This window comes from Xyrauchen texanus, chromosome 33 (assembly GCF_025860055.1).
Source record: "Xyrauchen texanus isolate HMW12.3.18 chromosome 33, RBS_HiC_50CHRs, whole genome shotgun sequence".
NCBI lineage: Eukaryota > Metazoa > Chordata > Actinopteri > Cypriniformes > Catostomidae > Xyrauchen > Xyrauchen texanus.
The window spans coordinates 25,479,160-25,504,324 of NC_068308.1; the positions used below are offsets into that span (position 1 = coordinate 25,479,160).

Genomic DNA, 25,165 nt, shown 5'->3' on the forward strand with positions numbered 1-25,165 from the left:
TTGTGTCGTTTGTTTAAGTTTTTCATTAAACTATTGTTTATATTGTCAATCCGGTTCTCGCCTCCTCTTTTCCCTTAATCCATTTACAAACCAATGTTGGCAACTGCTCAAACAGATTGCAAATGCCACATGTGGCCTTTATAAGGGCAGTAAGCCCAAAATTGAACTTTTCTCATTATTTACTCACCCTCATAATGTTCCATACCTATATGACTTTATTTATTCTATGGAAAAGACCCTGTTTCCATCTGGTATTAAGATCATTTCGGGTGATCCGATCACATGTGGTCAGCCCTAAATACATGTCTAAACAGGGTCTAAAACATTTTGTGATCGGATCTCAAAAAACGCATGTCTGCATTCTGGCAGCAGTGAAGTGCCACCCCTCACCTGTAAATCAACCGCTGTGCAAAAAAAAAAAAAGAGTTGAAAATTTGCCATTTACGAGTAGCTTTAAAGAGAACAGTCAGAATGAAATGTTTAAAAAGCGGATACATGTGATGAGGAGGAGGGCGGGGCCATGCCATGAGACCACACGGCCGGCACCCAATCGGTATAATCAGCCGAGGAGAGGGATAAGGCCAAGCTGGATGCGGCAGTTCAGGAGAGAGAGAGCCACATGCAGCTGCTGTGTGTGCGTTTGTGTTTTGTGTCTTTTGTTTAAGTTTCCATTTTAAATATTACTTTGATGGTTCGTCCGGTTCCTGCCTCATCCTTGCCCCTCCATGTCCCGTTACAATACACAATCATGAAAGCTTCATGGATCTTCTTTAGTGTGTCTGAAATCAACACAAATGACAAGCACAAACACCTGAAGCTCCTTATATACAGGGAATCCACTAAAAGTTGCACTTTAATATCATATAGTAACACACTGACATAGTGTCGTCATGAAACAGAGACCCTCCCCTCCAAATCCGAACACAAGTGGTCACAGGAGACTCATTTAGGTGACCAGGTGTAAACAGTGATATGTCTCACCTGACCACATGTGATCTAAACAGACAGATTCACTCACTGTCACCATCAGACAGACACATTGCTCTCCATGTGTCGATTAACATTACATATTGAATATTTATTATTTATAAGAGAATATTATTATTCTTCAGCTATATCTTTCTTTCTATCACTCTTTTTCTTTTTATTGCTCCCTGTATGTATGTCTGTGTCTGAATGATAATTTTCTTAGGTACAATTTTCTGGATATCTCATGTACAGTATGATCTGTTCTGGCTTGGTTTTCTTGTCATTGTCTCCAGATACAGTAAAGCAAGCCTATGTTGTCCTTTTTTGTCAATACGCTGGGAGTAATTCAAATTATGACAGTGGTTTATTGCTTGCCTGTGGCATAATGGGATATTCATTGGGATGGATCATGCAAATTTAAAAACCATTACCGTGTAGTTTTGTTTTTGTCATGTATTTGGGTAGCTACGCTTTCTATTGACAAACATAAATTATAACAAATAGACTAAGTGCATATAAATCATAGAAGGTAAATATTTAGTTAAAGCTGCAAAGGGGAGACTCTTGCAAGTTGCATAATGGGGAAGTTGTCACAAATCTTTGTAACAACTAGGCTATAAACTAAAAATCAAAAGTATGTTGATTTCAAACACTTTTAATACTCATGGATTAAATACATTTTTGTCCTCCAATTTAGAAATCCAGAATCATCATATTTTAAATAGCTGCTAGGTATACAAGTAAACAATATATCTATCTATCCATCCTGATAAATATTCAGGGTTGTAAAATGTGTGACAACTAGCCCCTGTTTTCCCTATATTAAAATATTCCAATGCAGGGCAAACAAATATCTGCATGATTTTGTTGAGTCTGATAGTGTGATTGCTGGTGTTTATCTGCTGCATTGTACACATCTCTTTGCTTTCCTTTTAGACTCAATGATGTCATCAACATAGCTCTCTGCTCACATGAATAAGATTAATTAGTATGAACATAGAAGGACCACAGTATATATTTTTGTTTACCCTTAGTGAATGTGTGTGTCATTTTCCTCCTCTCTTTGTGTGTGTGTGTGTGTGTGTGTGTTTGTTTGTTTGTGGGGGTGGATGGATGGTCTGTGTGGTAAAGTCTTTTCTTCTGTATTTAAAGTATTGTTTTTCATAGGAAAGGGCATGAGTCGCACTGGAATAACCTACACACAGCTCAGACAATAAAGCACTCAGCTATTTGTACAACAAAGAGGACACCATGAGAAGATTTATTCAGTGCCAAAAGATCACTGCACACGTGCAAACACCCTTTCTTTCACACAAACGCATGAGAACGACTGAAAGCTATTTTTGAATGCTTCTCCAGAAATATGAAAGAGAAGGATGACATGTATTAAATAGAAATTGGTGGATGAGATATGGTGAGAAAAAGGAGGGGTGGGGGGGTATGGGAAGATGCTCTCTTAAACAAAGGAGATGAGAGACAGGGATGTGTAAAGGGGAAGATTTTCATATAGTGTGTATTGTGTGTGTAAGAGAGAGAGAGAAAAAAAGGTGAGCTGTGGATAATTTTTAAGCCCTGAGCTGTGCAGGCTGGCTGAAACTGTTGTGTCAAGGGGTTCCCCTGGTCTGCGTCGTTTATCTTTGAAGGGAGCTGTTTAACCATAGAAGGGGCCCGCAGAGATTTATACACTTATGCTCATACAGCTGTGCAAGCCAAGAGCTCTACATGTGTCATGGGGTTCCCCTGGTCTGCGTCGTTTATCTTTGAAGGGAGCTGTTTAACCATAGAAGGAAACTCAAGATGGTGCCGAGTATGGCTGCTGCGTTGCGAGCTCCGATACAACACCGCGGTTTATTGTTTGTTTTGTTTACAGTTCTTTGTTTTTTTGTCTTGGATGTTGTCTGCCTTATTGTTTACGACAGACAAACGCTTTTGGACATTGGTTCTACAATTACACATCGAAAACCGGACTTCAAATTCCTTAATGCCGACCCGCTGTTTACAAACACGCCGGCGGAGCCCTTTGTCTGGGCTGCCCGGCCGCGGAAACGCAGAAGGAAAAGAGGAAAATGAGCCGGCGTTCTCATCAGAGTAAGACGTCGTGCAAATCGACCCCCGCTACCCAGTATACTACTGGCAAATGTTCAGTCTCTGGACAACAAGCTCTGCGAGCCGAGAGCGTGGATCTCTTTCCAACGAGAGACGAGAGATTGCTGTGTTATCTGCCTTACAGAAACCTGGCTGGCTGCGGAGATTCCAGACTCGGCCATCGAAATCACAGGCTTTTCCGTGCACCGAGCGGACAGAGCGAAAGACCTCTCAGGTAAAAGCAGAGGTGGTGGTGTATGTTTTATGATCAACAAATCATGGTGTGATCAGAGGAATGTACATTTCATAAAGTCTTTCTGCTCTCCTGATCTGGAATATCTCATGCTTATGTGTCAACCATTCTGGCTACCGAGGGAATTCACAGCGGTCATCATCACAGCTGCGCGAATCAACTTGCTGGTGTTTTTACGGACATTTTCAATCTGTCCCTCTCCCTGTCTGTAGTCCCCACATGCTTCAAAACATCAACCATTGTGCCTGTACCGAAGCAAGCCACAATCACTTGCTTAAATGACTGGCATCCTGTTGCTCTGACTCCCATCATCAGCAAATGCTTTGAGAGGTTAATCAGAGATTACATCTGCTCTGTTCTGCCCACCTCTTTGGACCCATTGCAGTTTGCTTACCGCAACAACCGCTCCACTGACGATGCCATTGCATCTACACTACACACTGCTCTCTCCCACCTGGAAAAAAGGAACACATATGTGAGAATGCTGTTTGTAGAATACAGCTCAGCATTCAACACCATAGTGCCCTCCAAGCTTGATGAGAAACTCCGGGCTCTGGGCTTAAACAGCTCACTGTGCAACTGGATCCTGGAGAGAGTCAGCAGTTTCTAGTTTCTCGGTGTCCACATTACTGAGGAACTCACATGGTCCGTCCACACTGAGGCCGTTGTGAAGAAGGCTCACCAGCGCCTCTTCTTCCTGAGACGGCTGAGGAATTTTGGAATGAACCAACACATCCTCACACGGTTCTACACTAGTACTGTAGAGAGCATCCTGACTGGCTGCATCACCGCCTGGTATGGCAATTGCACCGCCCACAACTGCAAAGCCCTGCAAAGGGTGGTGCGAACTGCCAGAAACATCATCGGAGGTGAGCTTCCCTCCCTCCAGGACATATACACAAGGCGGTGTGTGAAAAAGCTTGGAGGATCATCAGAGACTCCAGCCACCCGAGTCATGGTCTGTTCTCACTGCTACCATCAGGCAGGCGGTATCACAGCATCAGGACCCGCACCAGCCGACTACATGACAGCTTCTTCCCCCAAGCAGTCAGACTTTTGAACTCTTGATCTATCAGGATCAGTAATTAGCACTGCACTTTATTCATCTATAATCTCACACTGGACTGTCAACATATTCTCCTCAATTCAACTACTTATATATATTTCATATACTCCCACTTATTGTATATTGTGTATTCTATATTGTTTGTATTGTTTACTGTACATTGTATATAATTATAGTGTTGTGTAAGTATGTGTACATCTGATATGTAAATTGTGTTGTGTAAGTATGTTGTTTACTGTAATTGTATATGTCTCGTCACTGTCATGACTGCTATGTTGCTCGGAACTGCACACAAGAATTTCACCTACTGTTGCACTTGTGTACATGGTAGTGTGACAATAAAGTGATTTGATTTGATTTGATTTGACATGGACTGCTGAGGAACCATATATATATATATATATATATATATATATATATATATATATATATATATATATATATATAAAAGAAGAGTAATTTGACAGTCACTGTTTTTTCATAATTATTGAGTATGGTACTATATGAGATGCATCCTTTTCCTTTGAAGTATTGAGGTCAAGATTAGTCAGTATTGAAGGGCTACAGTAAGGATGGCCTTATGGCCCGAGACCAATGTGGGAGAGTTTCGGGCCAGTTAATGGAACTGTCACTGACCTTTCATGCCAGTGCTTCATTTTCACTAAATAAAATGGTAACACTTTATAATAAAAGCCAAGACTTAGCATATGGAAGACTCACGCAAGAACATTAAGGCAGGTGCTTCAAGTTACACAAGCTCAATTTAGTGTGTAGTTGCATTCCATAATAATTCCTTACATTTATATAGAGCTTTTCTAGGCACTCCAAGTGCTTCACATAGTATAGGGGGAATCTCCTCAACCACCTCCACCTAGATGATGCGACAGCAGCCATATTGCGCCAAAACACACACTAGCTATTGGTGGAGAGTAGAGTGATGTAGCCAGTTAAGGGTTGGAGATTATTAGGAGGCCATGATAGATAAGGGCTAATGGGGTGAATTTAGCCAGGACACCGAGGTTATACCCCTATTCTTTACAAGAAGTGCCCTGGGATTTTTAATGACCACAGAGACCTCGGTTTAATGTCTTATCCGAAAGTACGTACTTAATTCTCAATGTTACAACAAGGAGCACTATAGCAAACATTAGTGTGAACTAGTCCTTTTTTATCTTTTCAACTACTATAATGGTGGAGCAATAATTTGAATAGAATGTTGCAGAGCAAGTAAGTGAGGTCAATATATTTATAGCAACTTGTCGCACAGTGTTTTGAAGGTAACTCATTGCCCTCTTGATTACCGAGTAACACAACAATGCACAATCAACTGGGATGTGCGTTGGGCTTTGGTCAAACGCATGCATCTGCATATACGTACTTGCGTAAAGTATGTTTCTTGCCATAGGTTGAATTCATTAACATTAGTTAACACAATAGTTAAAACTAACTAACAATGAACTATACTTTTGCAGCATTTATTAATCTTGGTTAAAATTTATTTCTAAATTAATTTATGCACTATGAACTAACATGAACTAACATGAACACTCATTGGTTATTTTTTTAGTTAATTATACCTCATGCATTAAATTAATATTCTGGTTTCAATACAAGTAAAGCTCAATCGACAGCATTTGTTACAGTGAGTCACTTACAATGAAAGTGAATGTGAATGGGGCTGATACGTAAACATGAAAGAACTGTTTCAAAAGCATAGCCACTATACATAAACAATATGTGTGTTAACATGATTTTAGTGTGATAAAATTACTTGCTAACCTAATCTGTTTAAAGTTATATCCAATTTACAATTTAAAAACGTAATGCTGTAAACCCTAAACCCATGAAACGATACCTTACTGTTGAGGCTAATGTAAAGTTCTGGACCTTTTTGCAAAGCAAAGATTTCAGGATGTTTTTTATTGTTTAAATTATAATTATTTTGAGTATTTGTTCACCATATGTTCACATTAAGCCAGATAAATAGTTAACATTTAAAGCATGGTCTTCTGAGATCTGTTTCTGCCTGAATAGCAGCCCATCCTCCCCCCAACCCACAAACAATTCATATCAAATTATATGTTTCAGATTCTCCCTTTGCCCACATCCTGGCAATAATGTTTATGGATATGTTGTCTGTAGTTGGCAAGAGCTTTATTCCACTAGAATCCAGATGTCTACTATATGAAAAAACACAATACATTAATACATTAGAGCCAGGCTACAAATGATATACACCCCAAAGGTAAATGCTCTTCACTGCAGCTAAATTAACATTCCAGTGCAAGTGTTTTAGCTGGAGGGCTCCCCTCACTTGAGCTTTGACTAGTGTCCTTGCTGGTTGAGAATGCTCAGGTGTTTTTCAGTGACAGCTGACCTTGAGGGAATGAGAGTCTCTGAGTCTGCTGATATCTCAAGGACCCCTCTAATGGTTTTAACTCAAGAAGTGAAAAAAGGAGCCTTTCATAAGGTTTTGTAAAGTCTAAAAATCTCTTTGAAAACATATTAAAAGGGGTCTAACAAATGTCTTTCATGCATTTAGCTCTAATAATTTACATGAATGAATTTGGTAGACACTTTTATCCTGTGCATTACATTCAATGTTTTATTTTTGTTAGTTGTATGTGTTTCCTGGGAATCAAACCCATGACCTCTCCATTGCTAGTGCCATGGTCTACCACAACAACCCATTCAACAATAAACCATTTTTAACAAACATAAACTGAATATGCTGTAAATTGAAGTAAGGTTTATTTTCCCCTTTTCTTTTCTTTTTTTTAAGAATTGCATCATCACACATTGGAAGGCAATGTGTTTTAAACTGATTCATTTGTCCAGTTGTTTATTCCTAACCGAAATACTGGATACATTACCAGTGCAACACTATTGTTGCCAATTTCCAATAACTTTAATTATTTACAGTTAGAATGCTTCAAAGACAAAATAAGAAAAGATTTTCAATAGAAAATTGCCAATTTAGATTTTGTAGTTATTGTTGGGAAGTGTTGTATTTTTCTCAGATCACTACAAAGGTAACTTCTTCCAGAGTCCAAAGTTGTCCTTCAGACTTTATCCTTCATAGCCATTAGCACAAACTAAAGACACTGAAAAATAATTAGTCTCCATTAAGAAAAATTACACAAGAAGAGAACAATGATTCAAAGTTATTATGCAGGTGTCATTGGCTCTTTTATGTTGGTGCGGCTATCTTTATGAGGACTCTCCATATACGTAATGATTTTTATACTGTACAAACTAAAGATTCACGAAAAAAATAAAAATCTTAATTTTTACATAAAACAAAAAAAAAAAAACATAATATGTTTTTTAAGCAATTTTAATTATGAGGACACTAGAAATGTCCTCAAAAACCACATTTATAGCATAATACCCTTGTAATTGCCATTTTGTAACCTAAAACAAATGCCCTCAAACCCCCCAACCCACACACACACACACACACACACACACACACACACACACACACACACACACACACACACACACACACACACACACACACAAATAATTATGTGAAAAAGGGAACATTTAATATTCATCCACATATACTTGTGGAGGGTTTATTTATTTATAAGTAATTTTAAATTAAGTGTGGGTTAAGAAGTTGTTTGTCCTTAAGTTGGATCAAAATAACACTTTTGCTGACTCTGTATTGGGCAATGTAGCTTTTAGAGTTTTTGCTAACACTTCGGATATTTCTTTCTTCTTTTCAGGACTTTGATGACTTCATCTTTGCTTTTTTTGCAATTGAGATGGTAATCAAGATGGTTGCACTGGGCATCTTTGGGAAAAAGTGTTACCTTGGAGACACCTGGAATCGACTAGACTTCTTCATAGTATTGGCTGGGTGAGTCATCTTAAACTGAATTAAATGAAACTTGAGTTGAGCTTAATGGCTTTTCTTAACATGTGTCATATTGTCTGCATGTTTGCTCACTCTTCTCTATTCTCAGTTGAGTTCTAAATAGCAGGTACCTATAATCTTCATAGTTTTTTTCACCCGAGTTTTCATTTTGAGAAAAGGGCTCAACCTAGTCTCATAGTGAACATTACCATAACAACATTTTTGCAAACTGACCTTAACAAACGCAAAAAACAGTGTTATATGTTTTGTTGCAGTTTCCTGGAATTAACATTAGAGGCACTGCAACTCTTTGTAGGGTTGCCAACTATATACCAGCCAAATACAGGACATTCCATCTTTAAATACAGGACTTTTTTTTTTTTTAGCAGGGATCCGGTGTGAGATGTTGAGCAACAATTAAAGAGGTCCACCTAGATCTTGTTTATATATATATATTTCTGTGCAGAAGTAATGATCTAAATTCTTTCGACACTGAAAACTGTAACTACACAGAAATAAATAATCCACACATGACTTTAAAATCTTTTCTGAATTTTGAAAATGAATGGGTGATAACATTTTAAAGATAAAAATCACTTGGATGCTCCAAAAAATCACTTAAGTCAGCATAAAAGTAATACAGAAGACTCCAGTGGTTAAATCAATATCTTCAGAAGTGATGTGGATGAGAAACAGATCACTTTCATTTTATTTTTCTTGTGTTTTTGGAGATTCACATTCTACTCTGCATATCACTCCCTGCTGGGCAAAGAGAAGAATGTCTAGCAACAAATGACAATTATTGATCTTTTTCTCACCCACACCTATCATATCACTTCTGAAGATATGGATTTAACTACTGGAGTCTTATGGATTATGCTGCCTTTATGTGCTTTTTGGAGCATCAACATTTTGGCACCCATTCACTTGCATTGTCCTGATGTACAGAGCTGAAAAAAAATCTTAATCTTCTAAAATCTTAATTTGTGTTCTGCAGAGGAAAGGAAGTCTTACATATATGGGATGGAATGAGGGTAAATGATGAGAGAATTAAAATTTTGGGGTAAACTATCTCATTAAAGTGATAGCTCAGCAATAATATAACATTCTGCCATCATTTCCCAACCCTCATGTTGTTCCAAACCCGTGTGACCTTCTGTATTCTGTGGAACACAAAATATGTTAGACAGAATGTTACAGACTGACAGTCTCGATCATCATTCATCAGTCACACTGACAGTAAATAGTGACTCAGGCAAACATTCTGTCTAATATGTGGAGTGATGGTGGTGTAGTGGGCTAAAGCACATAACTGATCCCCACGACCATCACCATTGTGTCCTTGAGGAAGGCACTTAACTCCAGGTTGCTCCGGGGGAATTGTCCATGTAATAAGTGCACTGTAAGTCGCTTTGGATAAAAGTGTCTGCCAAATGCATAAATGTAAATGTAATATCTCCTTATTGTGTTGTATGGAAGAAAGAAAGTCATACATGTTTGTAACAACATGATGTGATGACAGAATTTCCAATAATAATAATAATAATAATAATAATAATAATAATTCTGTAATACATGTTAAATGTGTATTATGTAATGGAATATAGGAGAGTTAATGTCCATTATGACATTTGTGAAAAGTAATGATTTACTCACTAATTGGGTGCTTTCTTATTCTTACTCAAGTAATTATTTATGTTATTACTTTTATTTGTACTTGAGTAATTGCACTTTTACTTGAGTACAGTTTTTGGCTACTCTACCCACCTCTGATCATTTGAAAAACAACACATTTAAGTAACCTTTAAAACATGGATTCCCTACATTTGACTCTAAATGACAGAATAAGCGCACATATTATTATACTTATTTTATTTATTTATTTAATTTCCTGTTTAAACATGTGTAAAGGAGGTGGGCTTCCCCAGCTGAGTCATGGTTCTCCCAAGTTTCCTCCTCAACTACTTACACATTTTAGGGAGTTTGCCTTTACCACTGTTGCCTTTGGCTTGCTCACTGGGGATTTAAAGGTTTTTTTTTATTTTCTTTGTAAAGCTGCTTGGAACAAGAAGTATTGTGGAAAAACACTGCAGAAATAAATACAATACAAATACAATTGAATTGTCTATTGATAATATGACTTTTCAATCAATTTAAACATTATTTATATTTGTTATTTAAACCTGTTAATTACTTCAGACAAGGCTGTTTCTTATCACTCTTTACTCCAGTCCTTTTGACCCTGTGCTTCTGAATCAGACACATTTCATACATGGTCAGTTGCATATACATCTTATGTGTGTGTTTATTTGTCAGAATAATCTTGATTACTTTCAGGCCATGCATTTGTGTTTATTTTTATGTGTTTTCATTCTATCACATTGCAAAGCTTCTAAATTGGGCACACTGCTGTGTGGGGCACTTTTGTGTGAACAACTGATCAGTTTAACGCAGTCTGATTTGTAAGCACTTCATAAAACATAAAGGACTTGGGTTGAATATACACTGTTAGCTGTGTTAATGTGTACCTCTGGAAATTTTGTAAATAATATAATGTTTATCGAGACTTAAAGGTGCACTCTTTAATAAATGTTTACCTCATTAAAAAGGTTTTACCTTAAGAAATGAATAGTACTTTCTGCTGAGTAGAAAGACATCCGTCTCAGTGGATGGAAGATTTGTAGTTTGTTAACCATAAGGCTATCTGCTATCCAACTCCTACACACATTCATAGACTCAGTCAAGCAGACACTTGCATATCCACACACACATAAATTGGGCTCAGAGTTAACTTGGCATGATGTATGCTTCATAAGCAACACAAGGACATCCACCCATTTTCGTTCCATGAAGCTTGTCAATTCCGACCCAGTGACAGCACAGTCATTGCCGCAAGATTTATGACCACTGACCTAACCTCATGTGTCTTGCAAAGGATTATTTGTTGAGATGGAAATTAGCCCAGCATATGGAAGTATATCCAGGAGACATCAGCCAAAGTGTGTACACAAGATAACCATAAAAGAGTGACATACTGCTGGCTTGTTCCACCAGCATGTTGGCTTAAACCAGGTTCCCTCTGGGTGTTTTGATTCTTTTCCAGATGACAAGCTTACCATCAAAAAAGCTTTAGTGATTCATGATTCATGAGAGTCTGTATCATCTTGCACGTCCTCAGTAGTGGGCTCAGTAGTGGTATCATTTGACTAGGCTAGAAAGTGTTTAGTTATTAATTAGCTTAAAGAAATAGTTCTCCCAAAATAATCTATTATTACACAGTATACTTACCTTCATGCCGTTAAAACACATATGACTTTCTTTCTTTTGTGGAACACAAAATTTGAAGTTTTAAAGAATATCCAGGCCACTCTCTTCATATAATGAAAGTGAATGTGGACTGGATCTGTCAGGATCCAAAATGAACAAAAAAGCACCATAAAAAGTATACAAGTGGTCCATTAAAGGGAATGGATTACTGCAATCTTTAGAGAGAGAGAGATTTGCAAAAATGACTCCTTCAGCAACTGTATTCGATAATTTCTTTTTCTTTTTTAAATAATGCTATTGTTATACAATGCAAAAAGTATAGTGATATAAATCTTCAATAATAAAAAAAATATAATGTTAAATAAAAACAAAATATTCCCAGCTAAGTTAAGATAATATACTTCATCACAGTCATGTAAAGGGTCAATTCTAAGCCTTTTGTGTATTTACAATAGCCACTGTGTAGGGAACTTACCAGAAATTATGTTGTACTTTCATTTTTGTGTGATTTATCCCTTTAATAAATATATTTTTTGACTTTGCCAAAAAAGTGCCGACCAAAGTAACAAAAAAAGTATAATTCATTAGAAACCAGAGAGCTGGGAGGCACAGAATCATTTGTTTCATTTGAAAGTTTAACATTTATTGTGTTTTTTTTTCTTGTGGAGAACTTCTTGCATTTCTACATGATAAATCACACACATAAAACTCACTTTAGCCTGCTAACCAAGTGAGTCAATTGGTGATGGTGGTTTAATTGGATGGTTCTATTTCCAAAACCCCCTTCACACAGACATTGTTTTGCTCAATCTTCTCGTCTCATCTATCTGAGGTGAAAGCCTGCTTTCCTACATGATCCAGGAGCTTATAGATATCTAAAGATCTTGGCTGCAGTGCTCAGCATTGTATGTCTTTTTGTGTCTCAGCTGCAGAGACATTGAGTCTAGTCTGCTTTCTTCTCAATCTTTAAAAGAATACCTTTAGAGAATGCAGACCCTGGATACACCTCACCAAGACAAGGTATAAGTTTCAGACACCCGCTTGGCCTTTTTCTCATTTAGTGAGTCTTCATACACACCCAGCTAAACACATACAACTGGTACCCACAGAGTTTCTACTGTCTTTCACAGGTTTCTTTTAGTTAAAAAACAAAGTTTCCATGCACCCCATTCAATGACAAGAAAAACTTTTAAATACAAATTTTAACAAGATGTTGCATATGAATGCATTTTTAGAATTTCATCTAGCATACTTTGTCATAACCTTGATGGAAGTGAGTTTTATGACTTTTTCCATAACGCTCTACCAAATGTTGCATACTTTGACAAGGAACCCATATGCTATTATTTCAGGCATTACTTTGCATGCAGTTTCCAATTACTGAAGGGCTGCACAAAAAGATAATATCCTTCACGTGCCAACTTTTTCCTAGACAGAAAAAAAAACACAAATTCTGTCATTTATTTTTGAATAAATGTTTCTAATCCATTGGAAAAGCGGATAATAGGGTTTCCCCTTTTGTCGCTCTCTCGACGTTTTGTCGGAGAAGCGACACTAGGGGTCTCTCTTGAGCGCCGAATATGCCTCTGAACTATGAAAAAAGGCCAATGAGAAGTTGGCAGACAGTATTTGTATACCCCGCCCCCGGACATACGGGCATTTAAGCGGGCAAATACGGGAGTTCATTCAGAAAATTTCTTTGGAGCTTTCTTTGATTCCTATTTATTCCTCTGACGATCTGCATGCTGTTGGTTCGACGGCACATAACAGCAGCTTTTCTCCTCCTTGCACGGCTGTGCATTTTGCCCCTGGATGCTTCGACAGCGCAAACAACTTGAAAGAGTTATCCTAAAAGAGTGATTTTATTTAAAAGAGTAAATTCCTCTAAAAGAGCAAAATACAGCGCCGTTGAACGTCCTTTTCAGGATGCGTCTTTATAAAGATGCCTTTCCGCCCCTGTGTTGTTCCTGGATGCGGTAGAGTGCTCTCCGCTACAGATGGCCACAGGCGTTGTCTTGTGTGTCTGGGCAGCGATCACACCAAGGCTGCGTTTGTGGATGGTTCATGCTCACTGCAAGAGCATGACCATGGCAACGTTGAGGTCGCGGCTTGCTTTCAACAGAAAACAAGCCACTCCAGCCGCCCCCCGCATTGCTCCTTCTTCCCACGGGATTGAGGACGATGCGGCTGGCGCTGGAGGCGATCTGGGGATGGCAGCGGGTGCATCTCCGCCGGGTACACCCGCTCGGACCACCAGCCCCCCGGCACACTTGTTGACTCCCGTCCGTCCTCGAGGTAACTTCGGCTCGCCTCACAACCAGTCTGCCTATCCTCTCGAGCTCGAAGTGGATGAGCTCGCTGCTGCATCGGAGAGCGCGGCTTCTGATGCAGGGTACTCCCCTGGGCTGCCGCTTTCAGGCCAGCATGCCCAGGCTGAGGCCGACGCGCAGATGACCGACATGCTTTCCCGGCCCAAGACGTTAGCTCTGGAGGTGGTAAGACCGCCCCGTCCCCCGGTGGAGGGCCGGGAGGAGAATCTTATGTTTTTTCATTTGCCGCACCCCCTAGCAGGGTGATAGAGCTATTTCCTTTGTTTCTGGGTCACCTGGCCTGCAAATGCCATTCTCACGGCACTTTGCTTCCAGATCTTAACAGTCCTGGCATCCTGAACTTGGTACCTCCGCCCTCAGCCCCACGACTGTTCCCCGGGCCGGCCATTTCCGACGAGTCCAAGGTACGCCAACATCGGACCTCCTCCTCAGTCACGAACCCACCCCCTGCCGGGCGCGCGGAGCAAGGTAAGTGCTTTGAGTTCTTTCTCAGCACTAAAGCCTCGGGACGCACCCTTGCCTCCCGACGCCACATCACCTGCTCCACCCTGCTACGAAGCCCCGCCGGGCACGTCCAAAATACTCGTCCCCTTGGTGCCCCTAGCATGGAGTTTGGAGGCGTGGCTTTCACTGCCAAACCAGTCACGCTGGCTGGGCCGGACCATTCGACTCAGTTACGCAATTCAGTTTGCCAGGCCCCACCCCTCTTCACGGGCGTCCGCTTTACCACAGTACACGGCGAACATGTCAATTCCCTGCTCACGGAAATCGCTACTCTTTTACTCAAAGACGTGATAGAGCCTGTCCCTCCAACCGAAATGAAGAAGGGTTTCTATAGCCCTTACTTCGTTGTACCCAAGAAAGGTGGTGGCTTACGACCGATCTTGGACTTACTCAACTATCTCGACGACTGGCTCATCCTTTTGAGAGTTACTATGCGCGCACAGAGACCAGGTGCTCAGGCACCTCAGCCGTTTGGGGCTTCAGGTCAACTGGGAAAAGAGCAAGCCGGTTCAGAGCATCTCTTTTCTCGGCATGGAGTTAGACTCAGTCTCAATGACCACACACCTCTCCAATGGGCATGCGCAGTCGGTGCTGAAATTCCTAGCTTCCTTCAAGCCAGGTGCAATGGTCCCTTTAAAAATTTTCCAAAGGCTCTTGGGGTATATGGCATCCTCCACGGCGGTCGCGCCACTGGAGTTGATGCATATGAGACCACTTCAGCATTGGCTTCAGACTCGAGTCCCGAGATGAGCATGGAGCCGCAGCACACACCGTGTGATGATCACCACCGCCTGCCACCAGACACTTAAACTATGGACAGACCTCTGCTTTTTACGGGCAGGAGTACCCTTGCAGCAGGTGTCCCGACGCGTCCTGGTCACGACCGACGCCTCCAAATCGGGTTGGGGCGCTGTGTGCAACGGGCACGCAGCTGCGGGCCATTGGAAAAGGGCCCTGCTGTGCTGTCACATCAACTGCCTAGAGTTTCTGACTGTTTTCTTTGCCCTGAGGAAGTTTCTCCCCTAAGTTCGGGACAAACATATCCTAGTCAGGTCAGACAGCACTGCAGTGGTAGCGAACATAAATCGCCAAGGCGGAGTGCGCTCCCACCACATGTCACGACCCGCCCGACGTCTCCTCCTTTGGAGCCAACAGCGACTCAGGTGCCACTCACATCCCCGGCAACCTCAATGTGATAGCGGACGCGCTGTCACGACAACGCTTGCCCAGTGGAGAGTGGAGGCTTCACCCCCAGTTGGTCCAGCTGATCTGTGAACGATTCGGCAAGGCCCAGGTAGACCTGTGTGCCTCCCGAGAAACCTCCCACTGCCTGCTCTGGTATGCACGAACAGAGGCTCCCCTCGAGGCAGAAGCACTGGCACACAGCTGGCCCACGGGGCTGCACAAGTACGCATTCCCCCCAGTGAGCCTTCTTGCACAGGTGCTGTGCAAGGTCAAGGAGGACGAGGAGAAAGTCACCTTAGTGGCCCCGCCCCCCCATCCCTCTTAATTAGCCTGATAAGGGTCCCGGTATGTATGATCATGATCCGGCCCCGCCCTCTGCCCTTCCACAACTGTATTCAGCACAAACTGGGCTACAATAATATGTGAGCAACATGTGTGTACATGTTTGTATTTTTGAGAAAATAACGTTTATGCATGGATTTTGAAAAAACTACATTTTTAACTTATTGAAATAAGGCCATATAACACATACTAAACATTTGTCCACGGGACTTTTGAGAACTGGATCTTGTAGCCTAGAATTTTTGCTACAAAAGATGTGAAAACCATCCTGATCACTCATTCATACAAAACAATATAGTACTTTAACTTTTGTAAGACACTTTTAATGTTAGAAAGGTCATATGCGAGGAGACGTGTACTATCATGAATATGGATTGTAATTCACACCTAAGGAGACAAAAGACCCCTCCGCTGGGCCTATCAATAAGGAATGTGACAGAGAAACTGGGTGATTGAGGAACCACTTTCATAATCCAGTGGTTCATGGTATACTGATGTCATCTAGGAGTGTACAGGAGAATATGTTGAGAAGAAACTGCACAAAGCTGAAGGATTTGGTCAATCCAGATGGCTGGAAGTCAGTGGAGGATATAATGTACTTGACAGGACTGCGATCTCCACGTCTCGCCATGCGGTTTTTAGAAGAAATACTTCATTTTTCCGGGTTTTTATAGAGAAGTTATCCAAAGAAAAGATCTGAAGGAAGAGACTGATGTTATTCCTGTTAATTTGTTCTACTTATAACAACAGTATGTTGGAAGATCATCATATAGAGGATTGTCTAAAATTGAGGAAATGTCTAAAAAGGTATTCTATAACCTATGTGTCAAGACTGTTCATAAAGAGACACTGAAGGAACAGCAGCCATTGAGGTGGACAAGGTGCTTTGGGCCAACTTTCCCCTTGAGAGATCAGTGGAGGTCCCTGTATAAGTTTCCAATAGAGCAGCGAACTGCAGATTTGCAGTGGAGACTAATTCACAGGGCAATAGCTACAACCTATATGTTGCTCACCTTAATCCAGCAGTAAGTGGGGAGTGTGGGTTCTGCAACTGTGGAACTCTTATTTTTGAATTGTAAATGATTGGAGGAGCTTTTTAGAGTTTTGACTGAATGGTTCAGAGGATATGGTGAAACGTTTTCTGAATGTACTTTTATAGGAGGTATAAAGTATAGAATGTCAAACAAGACAATTTTGTGTCTCCTGAACTATGTTATGGGTATAGCAAAATTTGCAATTTCGAAAGTCCAGAAAAACTAATTTCTGGGTCTAACTGGAGTGGATCCAGAGAGAATGTTGAAGGGGTTAATTGCAAATAGATTACAAAATGAGATCGCTTATTATGACTTGGTAGTAGACTTAATTACTTTAAGTAATTAAGTGTATATATGATGGAGAACTTTAATTAATTTTTTTTTTTTTTTAAATGTTATTTCTAAAAGGTTAAGAGGTAATGTGATATGAATGAGGAATTATTTATTTTCTTTAATGGACAATGATGCATTGAAGGAGAATTGTATTTAAAAAAGATATGTTAAACCTCTTCTCTTCTCTTCTCTCTACGATTGGGATTTGCAGGCAGATGAAAGGGACTGAAAGCTCTGGCAGGCTTTCTGAAAGCATTGCAGTTCTTTTACTTAAAAGACCCCTCAACTCACCCTCTTTTCTAGCACACAATCTCTACTCACATTTAGGTTAACCCTGCAAGCAAACTTGAGAGCCAAGATTGACTAATGTATTACTGAACTATCAAAATTATACTGCTACTACTATGACTACTACTACTACTACTACTAATAATAATAATAACAATAATAATAATAATAATAATAATAATAATAATAATAATAATAATATATTCATAAAGAAAATATGTATCAGTGGGTTTTAAAAATTCACTTCACTTTTAGGATAAGAATGATCTTTCTATCCCATTTTGGCAATAGGATGACTTATGGAGAATTTTTTTATTTTTTATAATTTATGTTCCCTGTGGGTTGTTCTAACTGGAATTTATGCTTTTTCATGTAGACAGCTGTCAGTTTCCTGTGGTCAAGGCAACAGCTCTGAGAGTAGCTCAGCCCTTCAACATAATTGCCATCACTCATTTCAAAAAGCTGACAATTACAGTGTCTAAGAAACTGCCACCAGAACATGCTCAGTCTAACCTCTTTAGAAGTCTTCACAACCCCAATGCTCAAAACATTTAAAAATAGCCCACCCAGCAGAGGATGAAAAATAGAAATAATATGATGATGAAGTTTACAGAACAGTGACGCAAATTAGAAAGTTAACCAGATGTTATTGATAAGGTCAGGTCCGGTGTTAGAAAACATCAATTTTTCCTCGACCTGGGAGGAGACAGGAGGGGAACAATATAAGTAGTATTTAATTAAATAAAAAGATACACACAAAAACATAGTGTGCCCGTAATTCTCTCTCTCTCGAACTGTCGTCACCGGCCGCCTTTAACCCTCACACGCCCCATCAGGCTGATTGGGGTCCGGGCGAGCGTTGTTCCAGCCCGGCCCCGCCCTCCTCTGCTCTACACACATCTACTCACAGAATTTGTGAAAAAATTTGCATTGCAAATGCACATCTGATGAATGAAGCAGTGAGGCACTAAACCCTAAACCTTACTAGATAGGCCTACTAGAATACAAACTATGAATCATCAGATAGATTTGATATCTGGGACATTTTAAATCACTTTTGGTGGTATTTTTGCCCTGAGCCTCTGTTAATTTCTGGTCTAAATTAATCTGCAGTAAAGGTCATGACCCAACTATTGCCACATCTGCAGTGCCAATGGAGTCACCCTGGGCTTGAATGAAGATTCCGTGCTTAGGTATAGAAGACTTCAGGAATGCCATTTGGCCTGGAGGCTGTTGATGACACTGGACAGCAGCCAGTGCTTTCATCTTAGAAGTTTTTCATCTCATATTTGTATATGGAGATGCTTTGAATTGCTAACACAGCCATACACAGATACTAGCAGATGGCTGGGAGCTTCAACACATATGAGAACCATTCACTTGCAGTGAGAAAAAGAGAGAAAAACATGAAAATAATTTGCTTTTATTGGCTATTGCGTTAACAGATTTGGTGAGATAATATGTTTAAATCCTCATTTAATTTTTTATATTTGTATCTTTTACATATGCACTCTTCATCTGATGGCTTTTGGCACTCCCTGTGCATGATAAATTCTGTTTGGACAAAAGCATGAAGTACTTGACATTAAATACTTTTGAGACATTGACATGTCTTGCTGTATGACATATACTCCATCTAAAATGGTTTTGAACAGTGTAAAGGGATCAATGGAAAGGAGGCGAGAACCGGCTTTTCAATATAAATAATAGTTTAATGATAAATGTCCATAAACGAGCTCTCTCTCGAACCATCGTCACCGGCCGCCTTTATCCCTCGCGCGCCTCATCAGGCCGATCAGGGACCGGGCGCGCGATATTCCGACCCGGCCCCGCCCCCCTCCGCTCCACAAACAGCATTTTGCTAATTCTTTTATAATACATTTTTATGACCTTATATTAAATAAGAGACTACAGGGAATGTTTGTACTTTTAAAAAAATCACTTATCATACTGCAGGACCCTTTGAAATGTTACCTACTGTTACCATTTTTTAAGCAAAACCCTGTCCTCGTTTACTGTAGTCATGAACTGTATCCATATTCAGACACAAATGCCTTCTACTTGTGATGTTTTTTAGACTGTGTCCAGAACTGCTGCTAAAACAGCAGTAAATGAAATAAAATAAAGTTATGTACAGTACAGACCAAACACCCTTTCAATGGGACAAGTCTAGGGCTCTTAATTTCAAACATTTTCTCAAGGAAAAGGCCAGTTAAAGGTTCCCTTCATTCTTTTTCTCCCCGACCCATCTAAGGACTGATTTTTGGCTAAGGCTCTGGTTTCTGGTTTCCTCTTCATCCACTCAAGTTATACGTCTGCATTAGCTTCCATTACGATTATTATTCTGTACGGAGACCATGCTACTGCAGAGGGGGTCAGTGTTGACACACAGTAGCATTCTTTACATGGATCATATTATGAACCAGATTTGTTCCAGTTTCCAGATATTTCAAAAGTAATTTCCTTTAAGATTTTAAACATTATACAGTACTGTATAATGCAAATAATGAGTTAAAATGTTAGTGAACTGTACTTTTCCAAGCTACAGTACATTTACAAGTTTTAATATAAATTATATTTGGATATACAGTAATCAGGCCTTCAAAACTGTAACCGGACTGACCGTTTTAAATGTAAAATTTGATTTAACAAGCCTCATGGTTGTGGAACTATGGTGCTTTTTAGAAAGAGCATGTTGGTATTTCTACAAAAAACTCTTTTGTCTAATCTAAGTCATGTAAAACACACATAAAACACAGCTTGTGTGTGCGTGTCATTTTAAAGATGTTGTATTGCAAATGTTCCTGTGAGTGACACATGAGAGCTGCGTTCGTTGCCTGGGCCACACCCACACCGAAGCAGCTCTCATGGGGACAAAATGCCCTCACAGTGAGAACATGAGTCTCAAGACGCTCCACTCTAGGGTCGCCCTTATTCTGAGGGACGATTCAGCCTCCAGCGCCCTCCCAACCATTTCCTCTGTGTTCAGTCTCGATGGACCACATAAGGAAGCACAGCAGGACTGAAAGGTAGAGATGGAAGAACTTGAGGAGGATCTTGTGCTGGTGCAAGCCCCACGAGCCCCTCTGTCTTCTTATGCAGTGTCTTTGCCAGTGCATTATGCACGTGATGACCTCCGGTCCTCTGTGAATGAGTACGGTGTTGTCATATTTGGCAGGTCTGACGATTATAATGATGCCCTGTCCCTGGAGGATGCTACAGCGCCTTCCCCCAGCGAGCGTGAGGAGCACATACTGGCCACTGACAGAGAGCTTCTTCGCATCCTCACACTGGCAGTTGAGGAGCTTGGTCTTGAGTGGTCCGCTCCAGAGGAGCCGGTAAAATCTTGCCTAGATGAGTGGTTCCTGCAGATCGGCCAGCAGGAAGCGGCCTGGAAAACTGCACCGTTCTTGCCGGAAGTCCACAACATGCTTACAAAAACCTGACGTGCACTCTATTTGTCTTGTGTCCAGCTCAGAGGAGGTGCGGTCCTCACAGAAGTGGACCACACTGAGGATAAAGGATATGCTAAGCTTCCCCATATTGAAGAAGCGTTTGAAGATCATCTCTGTCCTTCTACAGCTGTGGGATGGAAATCCTGCACCACCCACCCTTCCAAGCTGTGCTGACTGATGTCCACACTGGCTGGAAGAGCTTACACAGCAGTGGGCCATGCTGGTTCAGAGCCCCATCGCATGGTAGTGCTTCAAGTCTTTCAGCTCCTCAAAGATGTGGATGAGCAAGACCCGAACCCTGACATTGTTCAAGATCTCTGCACAACCACAGATCTGGCACTGCAAGCTACTAATTTACCACACAGGCCATCAAAAAGTTAAGTAATTTGGTGGTTTTGGACCGACATGTCTGCTTAACGCTCACAGAGATGCATAATGTTGAGAAAGCTGCCCTTACTCGACACACCTGCCTCCCCTGATGGCCTTTTCATAAATGCAGCCGAAAGCTTTTCTGAACGTTTCATCTTGATGCAAAAGCAGTTGCAGATGATGAAGCACTTTTTGCTTAAGAAAGGTTTTCCCTCTCATCCACCCCTCTCACGCTCTGCTTTGAGCCAGCGCCCTGTATAAAACCCCACTCCAACCAAGAGCCATCACTGAGCCATTGGTGAGACCATGTAAATCGTGGCCCAAATGGAAGCCTCGCCCACCTCAGCGCGATCCCAGCACCAAAGGGAAAATTCTGCGGTGGATCTATGTGAAGAGGAGACTTGAGCCCGCATTTCTTCTTGGCCCAGATTCAAAGAAATCCCTGTTTCTGCTTTAAAGTTCACATGCTGTTCTGCTTTAAAGTTCACCGGGACTGGAATGTTATACAAAATATTGTTCATATGTGTTGTTTGCAAATAAAGAATGTATTAAAAATGAAAAAAGAAAATCGCTTGTTGAGATCGCACAAGACGCTCTCAAAAAGAGCGCTCAATTTCTCTTCACGTTTCTCACACCGAGAAACTGATGCACCCTGTGTCTCACCATGCATATGCATGGCAAGCTCTCATGGGTGTGTCAGACTGGGTTCAAAAAACAATCGAGCACGGCTATATGCTCCAATTTGCATGCTGGCTGCCTTGATTCAAAGGCATTATAATGTCCATGATTCCGTCATGAGACATGCCATTGTTATGGCCCGAGATTCACAGTCTTCTCGTGAAAGATGCAATAGAGATTGTTCTAGACAGGGATTTAGAACACAAGGAGTTTTACAGCTGCTATTTTCTCTTTCTTCGGCTGATCCTAGATCTGAGACACTTGAATCATGCTTTGGCAAAACGCCAATTCAAAATGTTAACTCAGAAACGGATCTTGTCACACATCCACCCACAGGACTGGTTTGCATCAATAGATCTAAAGGACATGTACTTTCATATCCAAATTGTACAGCCACAGGCTTTTCTTGAGATTAATGTTTGAGGGGATGAAATATCAATTCAAAGTCCTTCCCTTCACAAAATGTGTCGATGCGGTGCTCGACCCTTTGAAGATGAACGGCATGCACATTCTGAATTACTTTGATGATTGGCTAATACTGGCCCCATCAGAGGCTCTGCTATGCGAGCACAGGGATTTGATACTTCACCATTTGAACAGCCTGGGTCTCAATGTCAACTGGCCGAAGAGCACACTTTCTCCCAGCCAACCATTCAACTCGACTCCATGAGCATGTGTGCGCACCTCACGAGAGAGCGCGTCCAGACCATTCACCAGTGTATGTCTCAGTTCAAACTGGGGAAAGCATTTCCACTGAAGTCTTTTCCGAAAATGCTGGGTTTTATAGTGGCAGCATCCGCCGTCATACCGTTAGGTCTTTTACACATTAGACATCACCATGACTCACTGCTGCCTGGCTGCTCTAGCACCTTGGACAGCTCCAAACATTTTTCAGCAAATTGTGATGCTGGGTCAGGCTTTCAGGTGGAAAGTGGTTTACCACAGATGCGTTCAACACAGGTTGGGGTGCGCGGTGCGTTCGACGCCCAGTTTTCACACTTGCAAGTGTGCGAAACGGGCGTGGCACATCAACCACTTGGAACTGCTAGCCACCTTCTCACTGATGACATCATGTTCTGATTCGGACAGACAATATGTCAGTGGTAGCCTACATAAATCACCAGTGCGGCACTCGACCACTACCAGTGATGAGTCTGGTGCAAGGCCTCCTCATGTGGAGGGCGCGCCAACTCCTCTCTCTGCGTGCAACATATGTTTGGGGCCATCTGAACTGCGGAGCAGACATGCTGTCACTCCAGGGACAGATGGCGGGGGACTGGAGTCTTCATCCTCAGATGGTTCTGAGGATTTGGGATGTGTTTGGAAAAGTGGAAGTCGAACTGTTTTCCCCGCAGAGACAGCCCACTGCCCTCTTTGGCACTCCATGTCCCAAGCCCCGCTGGGAGTGGATGCCTTGGCACACAAGTGGCCAGTGAAACGCAAATACACATTTCCCCCAGTGCATCTCTTTCACTCGGTCATCAGCAAAGTCTGAGAGGACAAGGAAACGGTTCTGTTGATTGCACCAAAATGGCCCAACCAGCCATAGTTTACGGAAATGATGGAGGTATTCAAGTACATTTTTTCACCCAATTTGGAATGCCCCATTCCCAATGTTCTTTTAAGTCCTCGTGGTTGCGTAGTGAGTCGCCTTAATCCAAGTGACGGTGGACGAATCCCAGCTGCCTCCTAGACATCCACTGAAAGTCACAAGCATTAACAATAGAATAAATCCTCACTCCCTACCTCTGGTTATGAAGGGGTTAATTATTCTTTGCGCATTATATGACTCTTATAGATCCTCAGATTAAGATTAACTTTCTATCTGGTAAACATAAGATGTTGGCCCTGGGGGTTCTCTCATTATATTGGCCTCTTTGGCTCTACCCCGAGAGTTGCCAGAATTTTGTTCAACCTATACTAGTGGGGATATATCGATCCCCACAGTCACCACCATTGTGTCCTTGAGCAAGGCACTTAACTCCAGGTTGCTCCGGGGGGATTGTCCCTGTAATAAGGGCTCTGTAAGTCGCTTTGGATAAAAGCATCTGCCAAATGCATAAATGTATAAATGTAAATGTAAATGTATACTGTGCCATCTCTTGCAACCTCTTGAAATCCCCGGCACACTCAATTTCAGAGTCTGATTCTGAATCTGAGTCCGATTCAGTAATAGAGCCACCTCCATCGTCTCTCTCCTCCTCTCCATTGAGCACCTCACATTCCTCGCCCTCCGATTCCATCTCATTAATATTTTGAAGCAAGTCCAATGCTGTGCCGTCATACGCAACCTACGATTCATTGTAAGTATGACCATATACCATGCAACTGTGCAACCGCCCAAACTGTGTTGCCGCCCCAACTACACAGTGAGCACCAGGCAATCTGTGGCTACTTTATAGCTCTTGATACAATGATCATAATAGCACCACCCATTTATCAGCTTACTTGTCAATTGACCTCAAACATTTTTCGATGCATCATTATATATTGAATAGGTGAAATTTGCATGCATATTTATCACCTTAGCATGTTTGCAAATTGACCTCATATTTTGATTTGTGGTTCCATAGTATGCATATATATATATATATATATATATATATATATATATATATATATATATATTAGGGCTGTCAATCACTTACAATTTGTAATCAAATTAATTACATGGTGTCCTTATTAGTCGTGAGAAAGCCCCTCATATAACAATAATTCAATATATAATGATGAAATAATTATACATAGTTATATTTAAATATTTAAAAATTGTATATATATATATATATATATATATATATATATATATATATATATATATATATATATATATGGGGTAGCTAGGGATAGGCTCCAGCCCCCGCGACCCTGTACACAGGATAAGCGGTTGACGATGGATGGATGGATATATATATATATATATATATATATATAATACACTCACCTAAAGGATTATTAGGAACACCATACTAATACTGTGTTTGACCCCCTTTCGCCTTCAGAACTGCCTTAATTCTACGTGGCATTGATTCAACAAGGTGCTGAAAGCATTCTTTAGAAATGTTGGCCCATATTGATAGGATAGCATCTTGCAGTTGATGGAGATTTGTGGGATGCACATCCAGGGCACGAAGCTCCCGTT

The 25,165-nt window shown here is 41.0% G+C and overlaps 1 protein-coding gene across 2 annotated transcripts in view; it reads left to right on the plus strand.

Annotated features, from left to right (window-relative positions):
* The window catches only part of LOC127626798 (voltage-dependent T-type calcium channel subunit alpha-1G-like), a 204,726-nt gene that overhangs the window by 12,945 nt on the left and 166,616 nt on the right, over positions 1 to 25,165 (plus strand). For both annotated transcript variants that reach the window (XM_052102848.1, XM_052102849.1), the window contains exon 2: positions 8,108 to 8,241. In XM_052102848.1, coding sequence (XP_051958808.1) covers positions 8,108 to 8,241 — 134 coding nt within the window. The remainder of the gene's footprint in view (positions 1 to 8,107; positions 8,242 to 25,165) is intronic.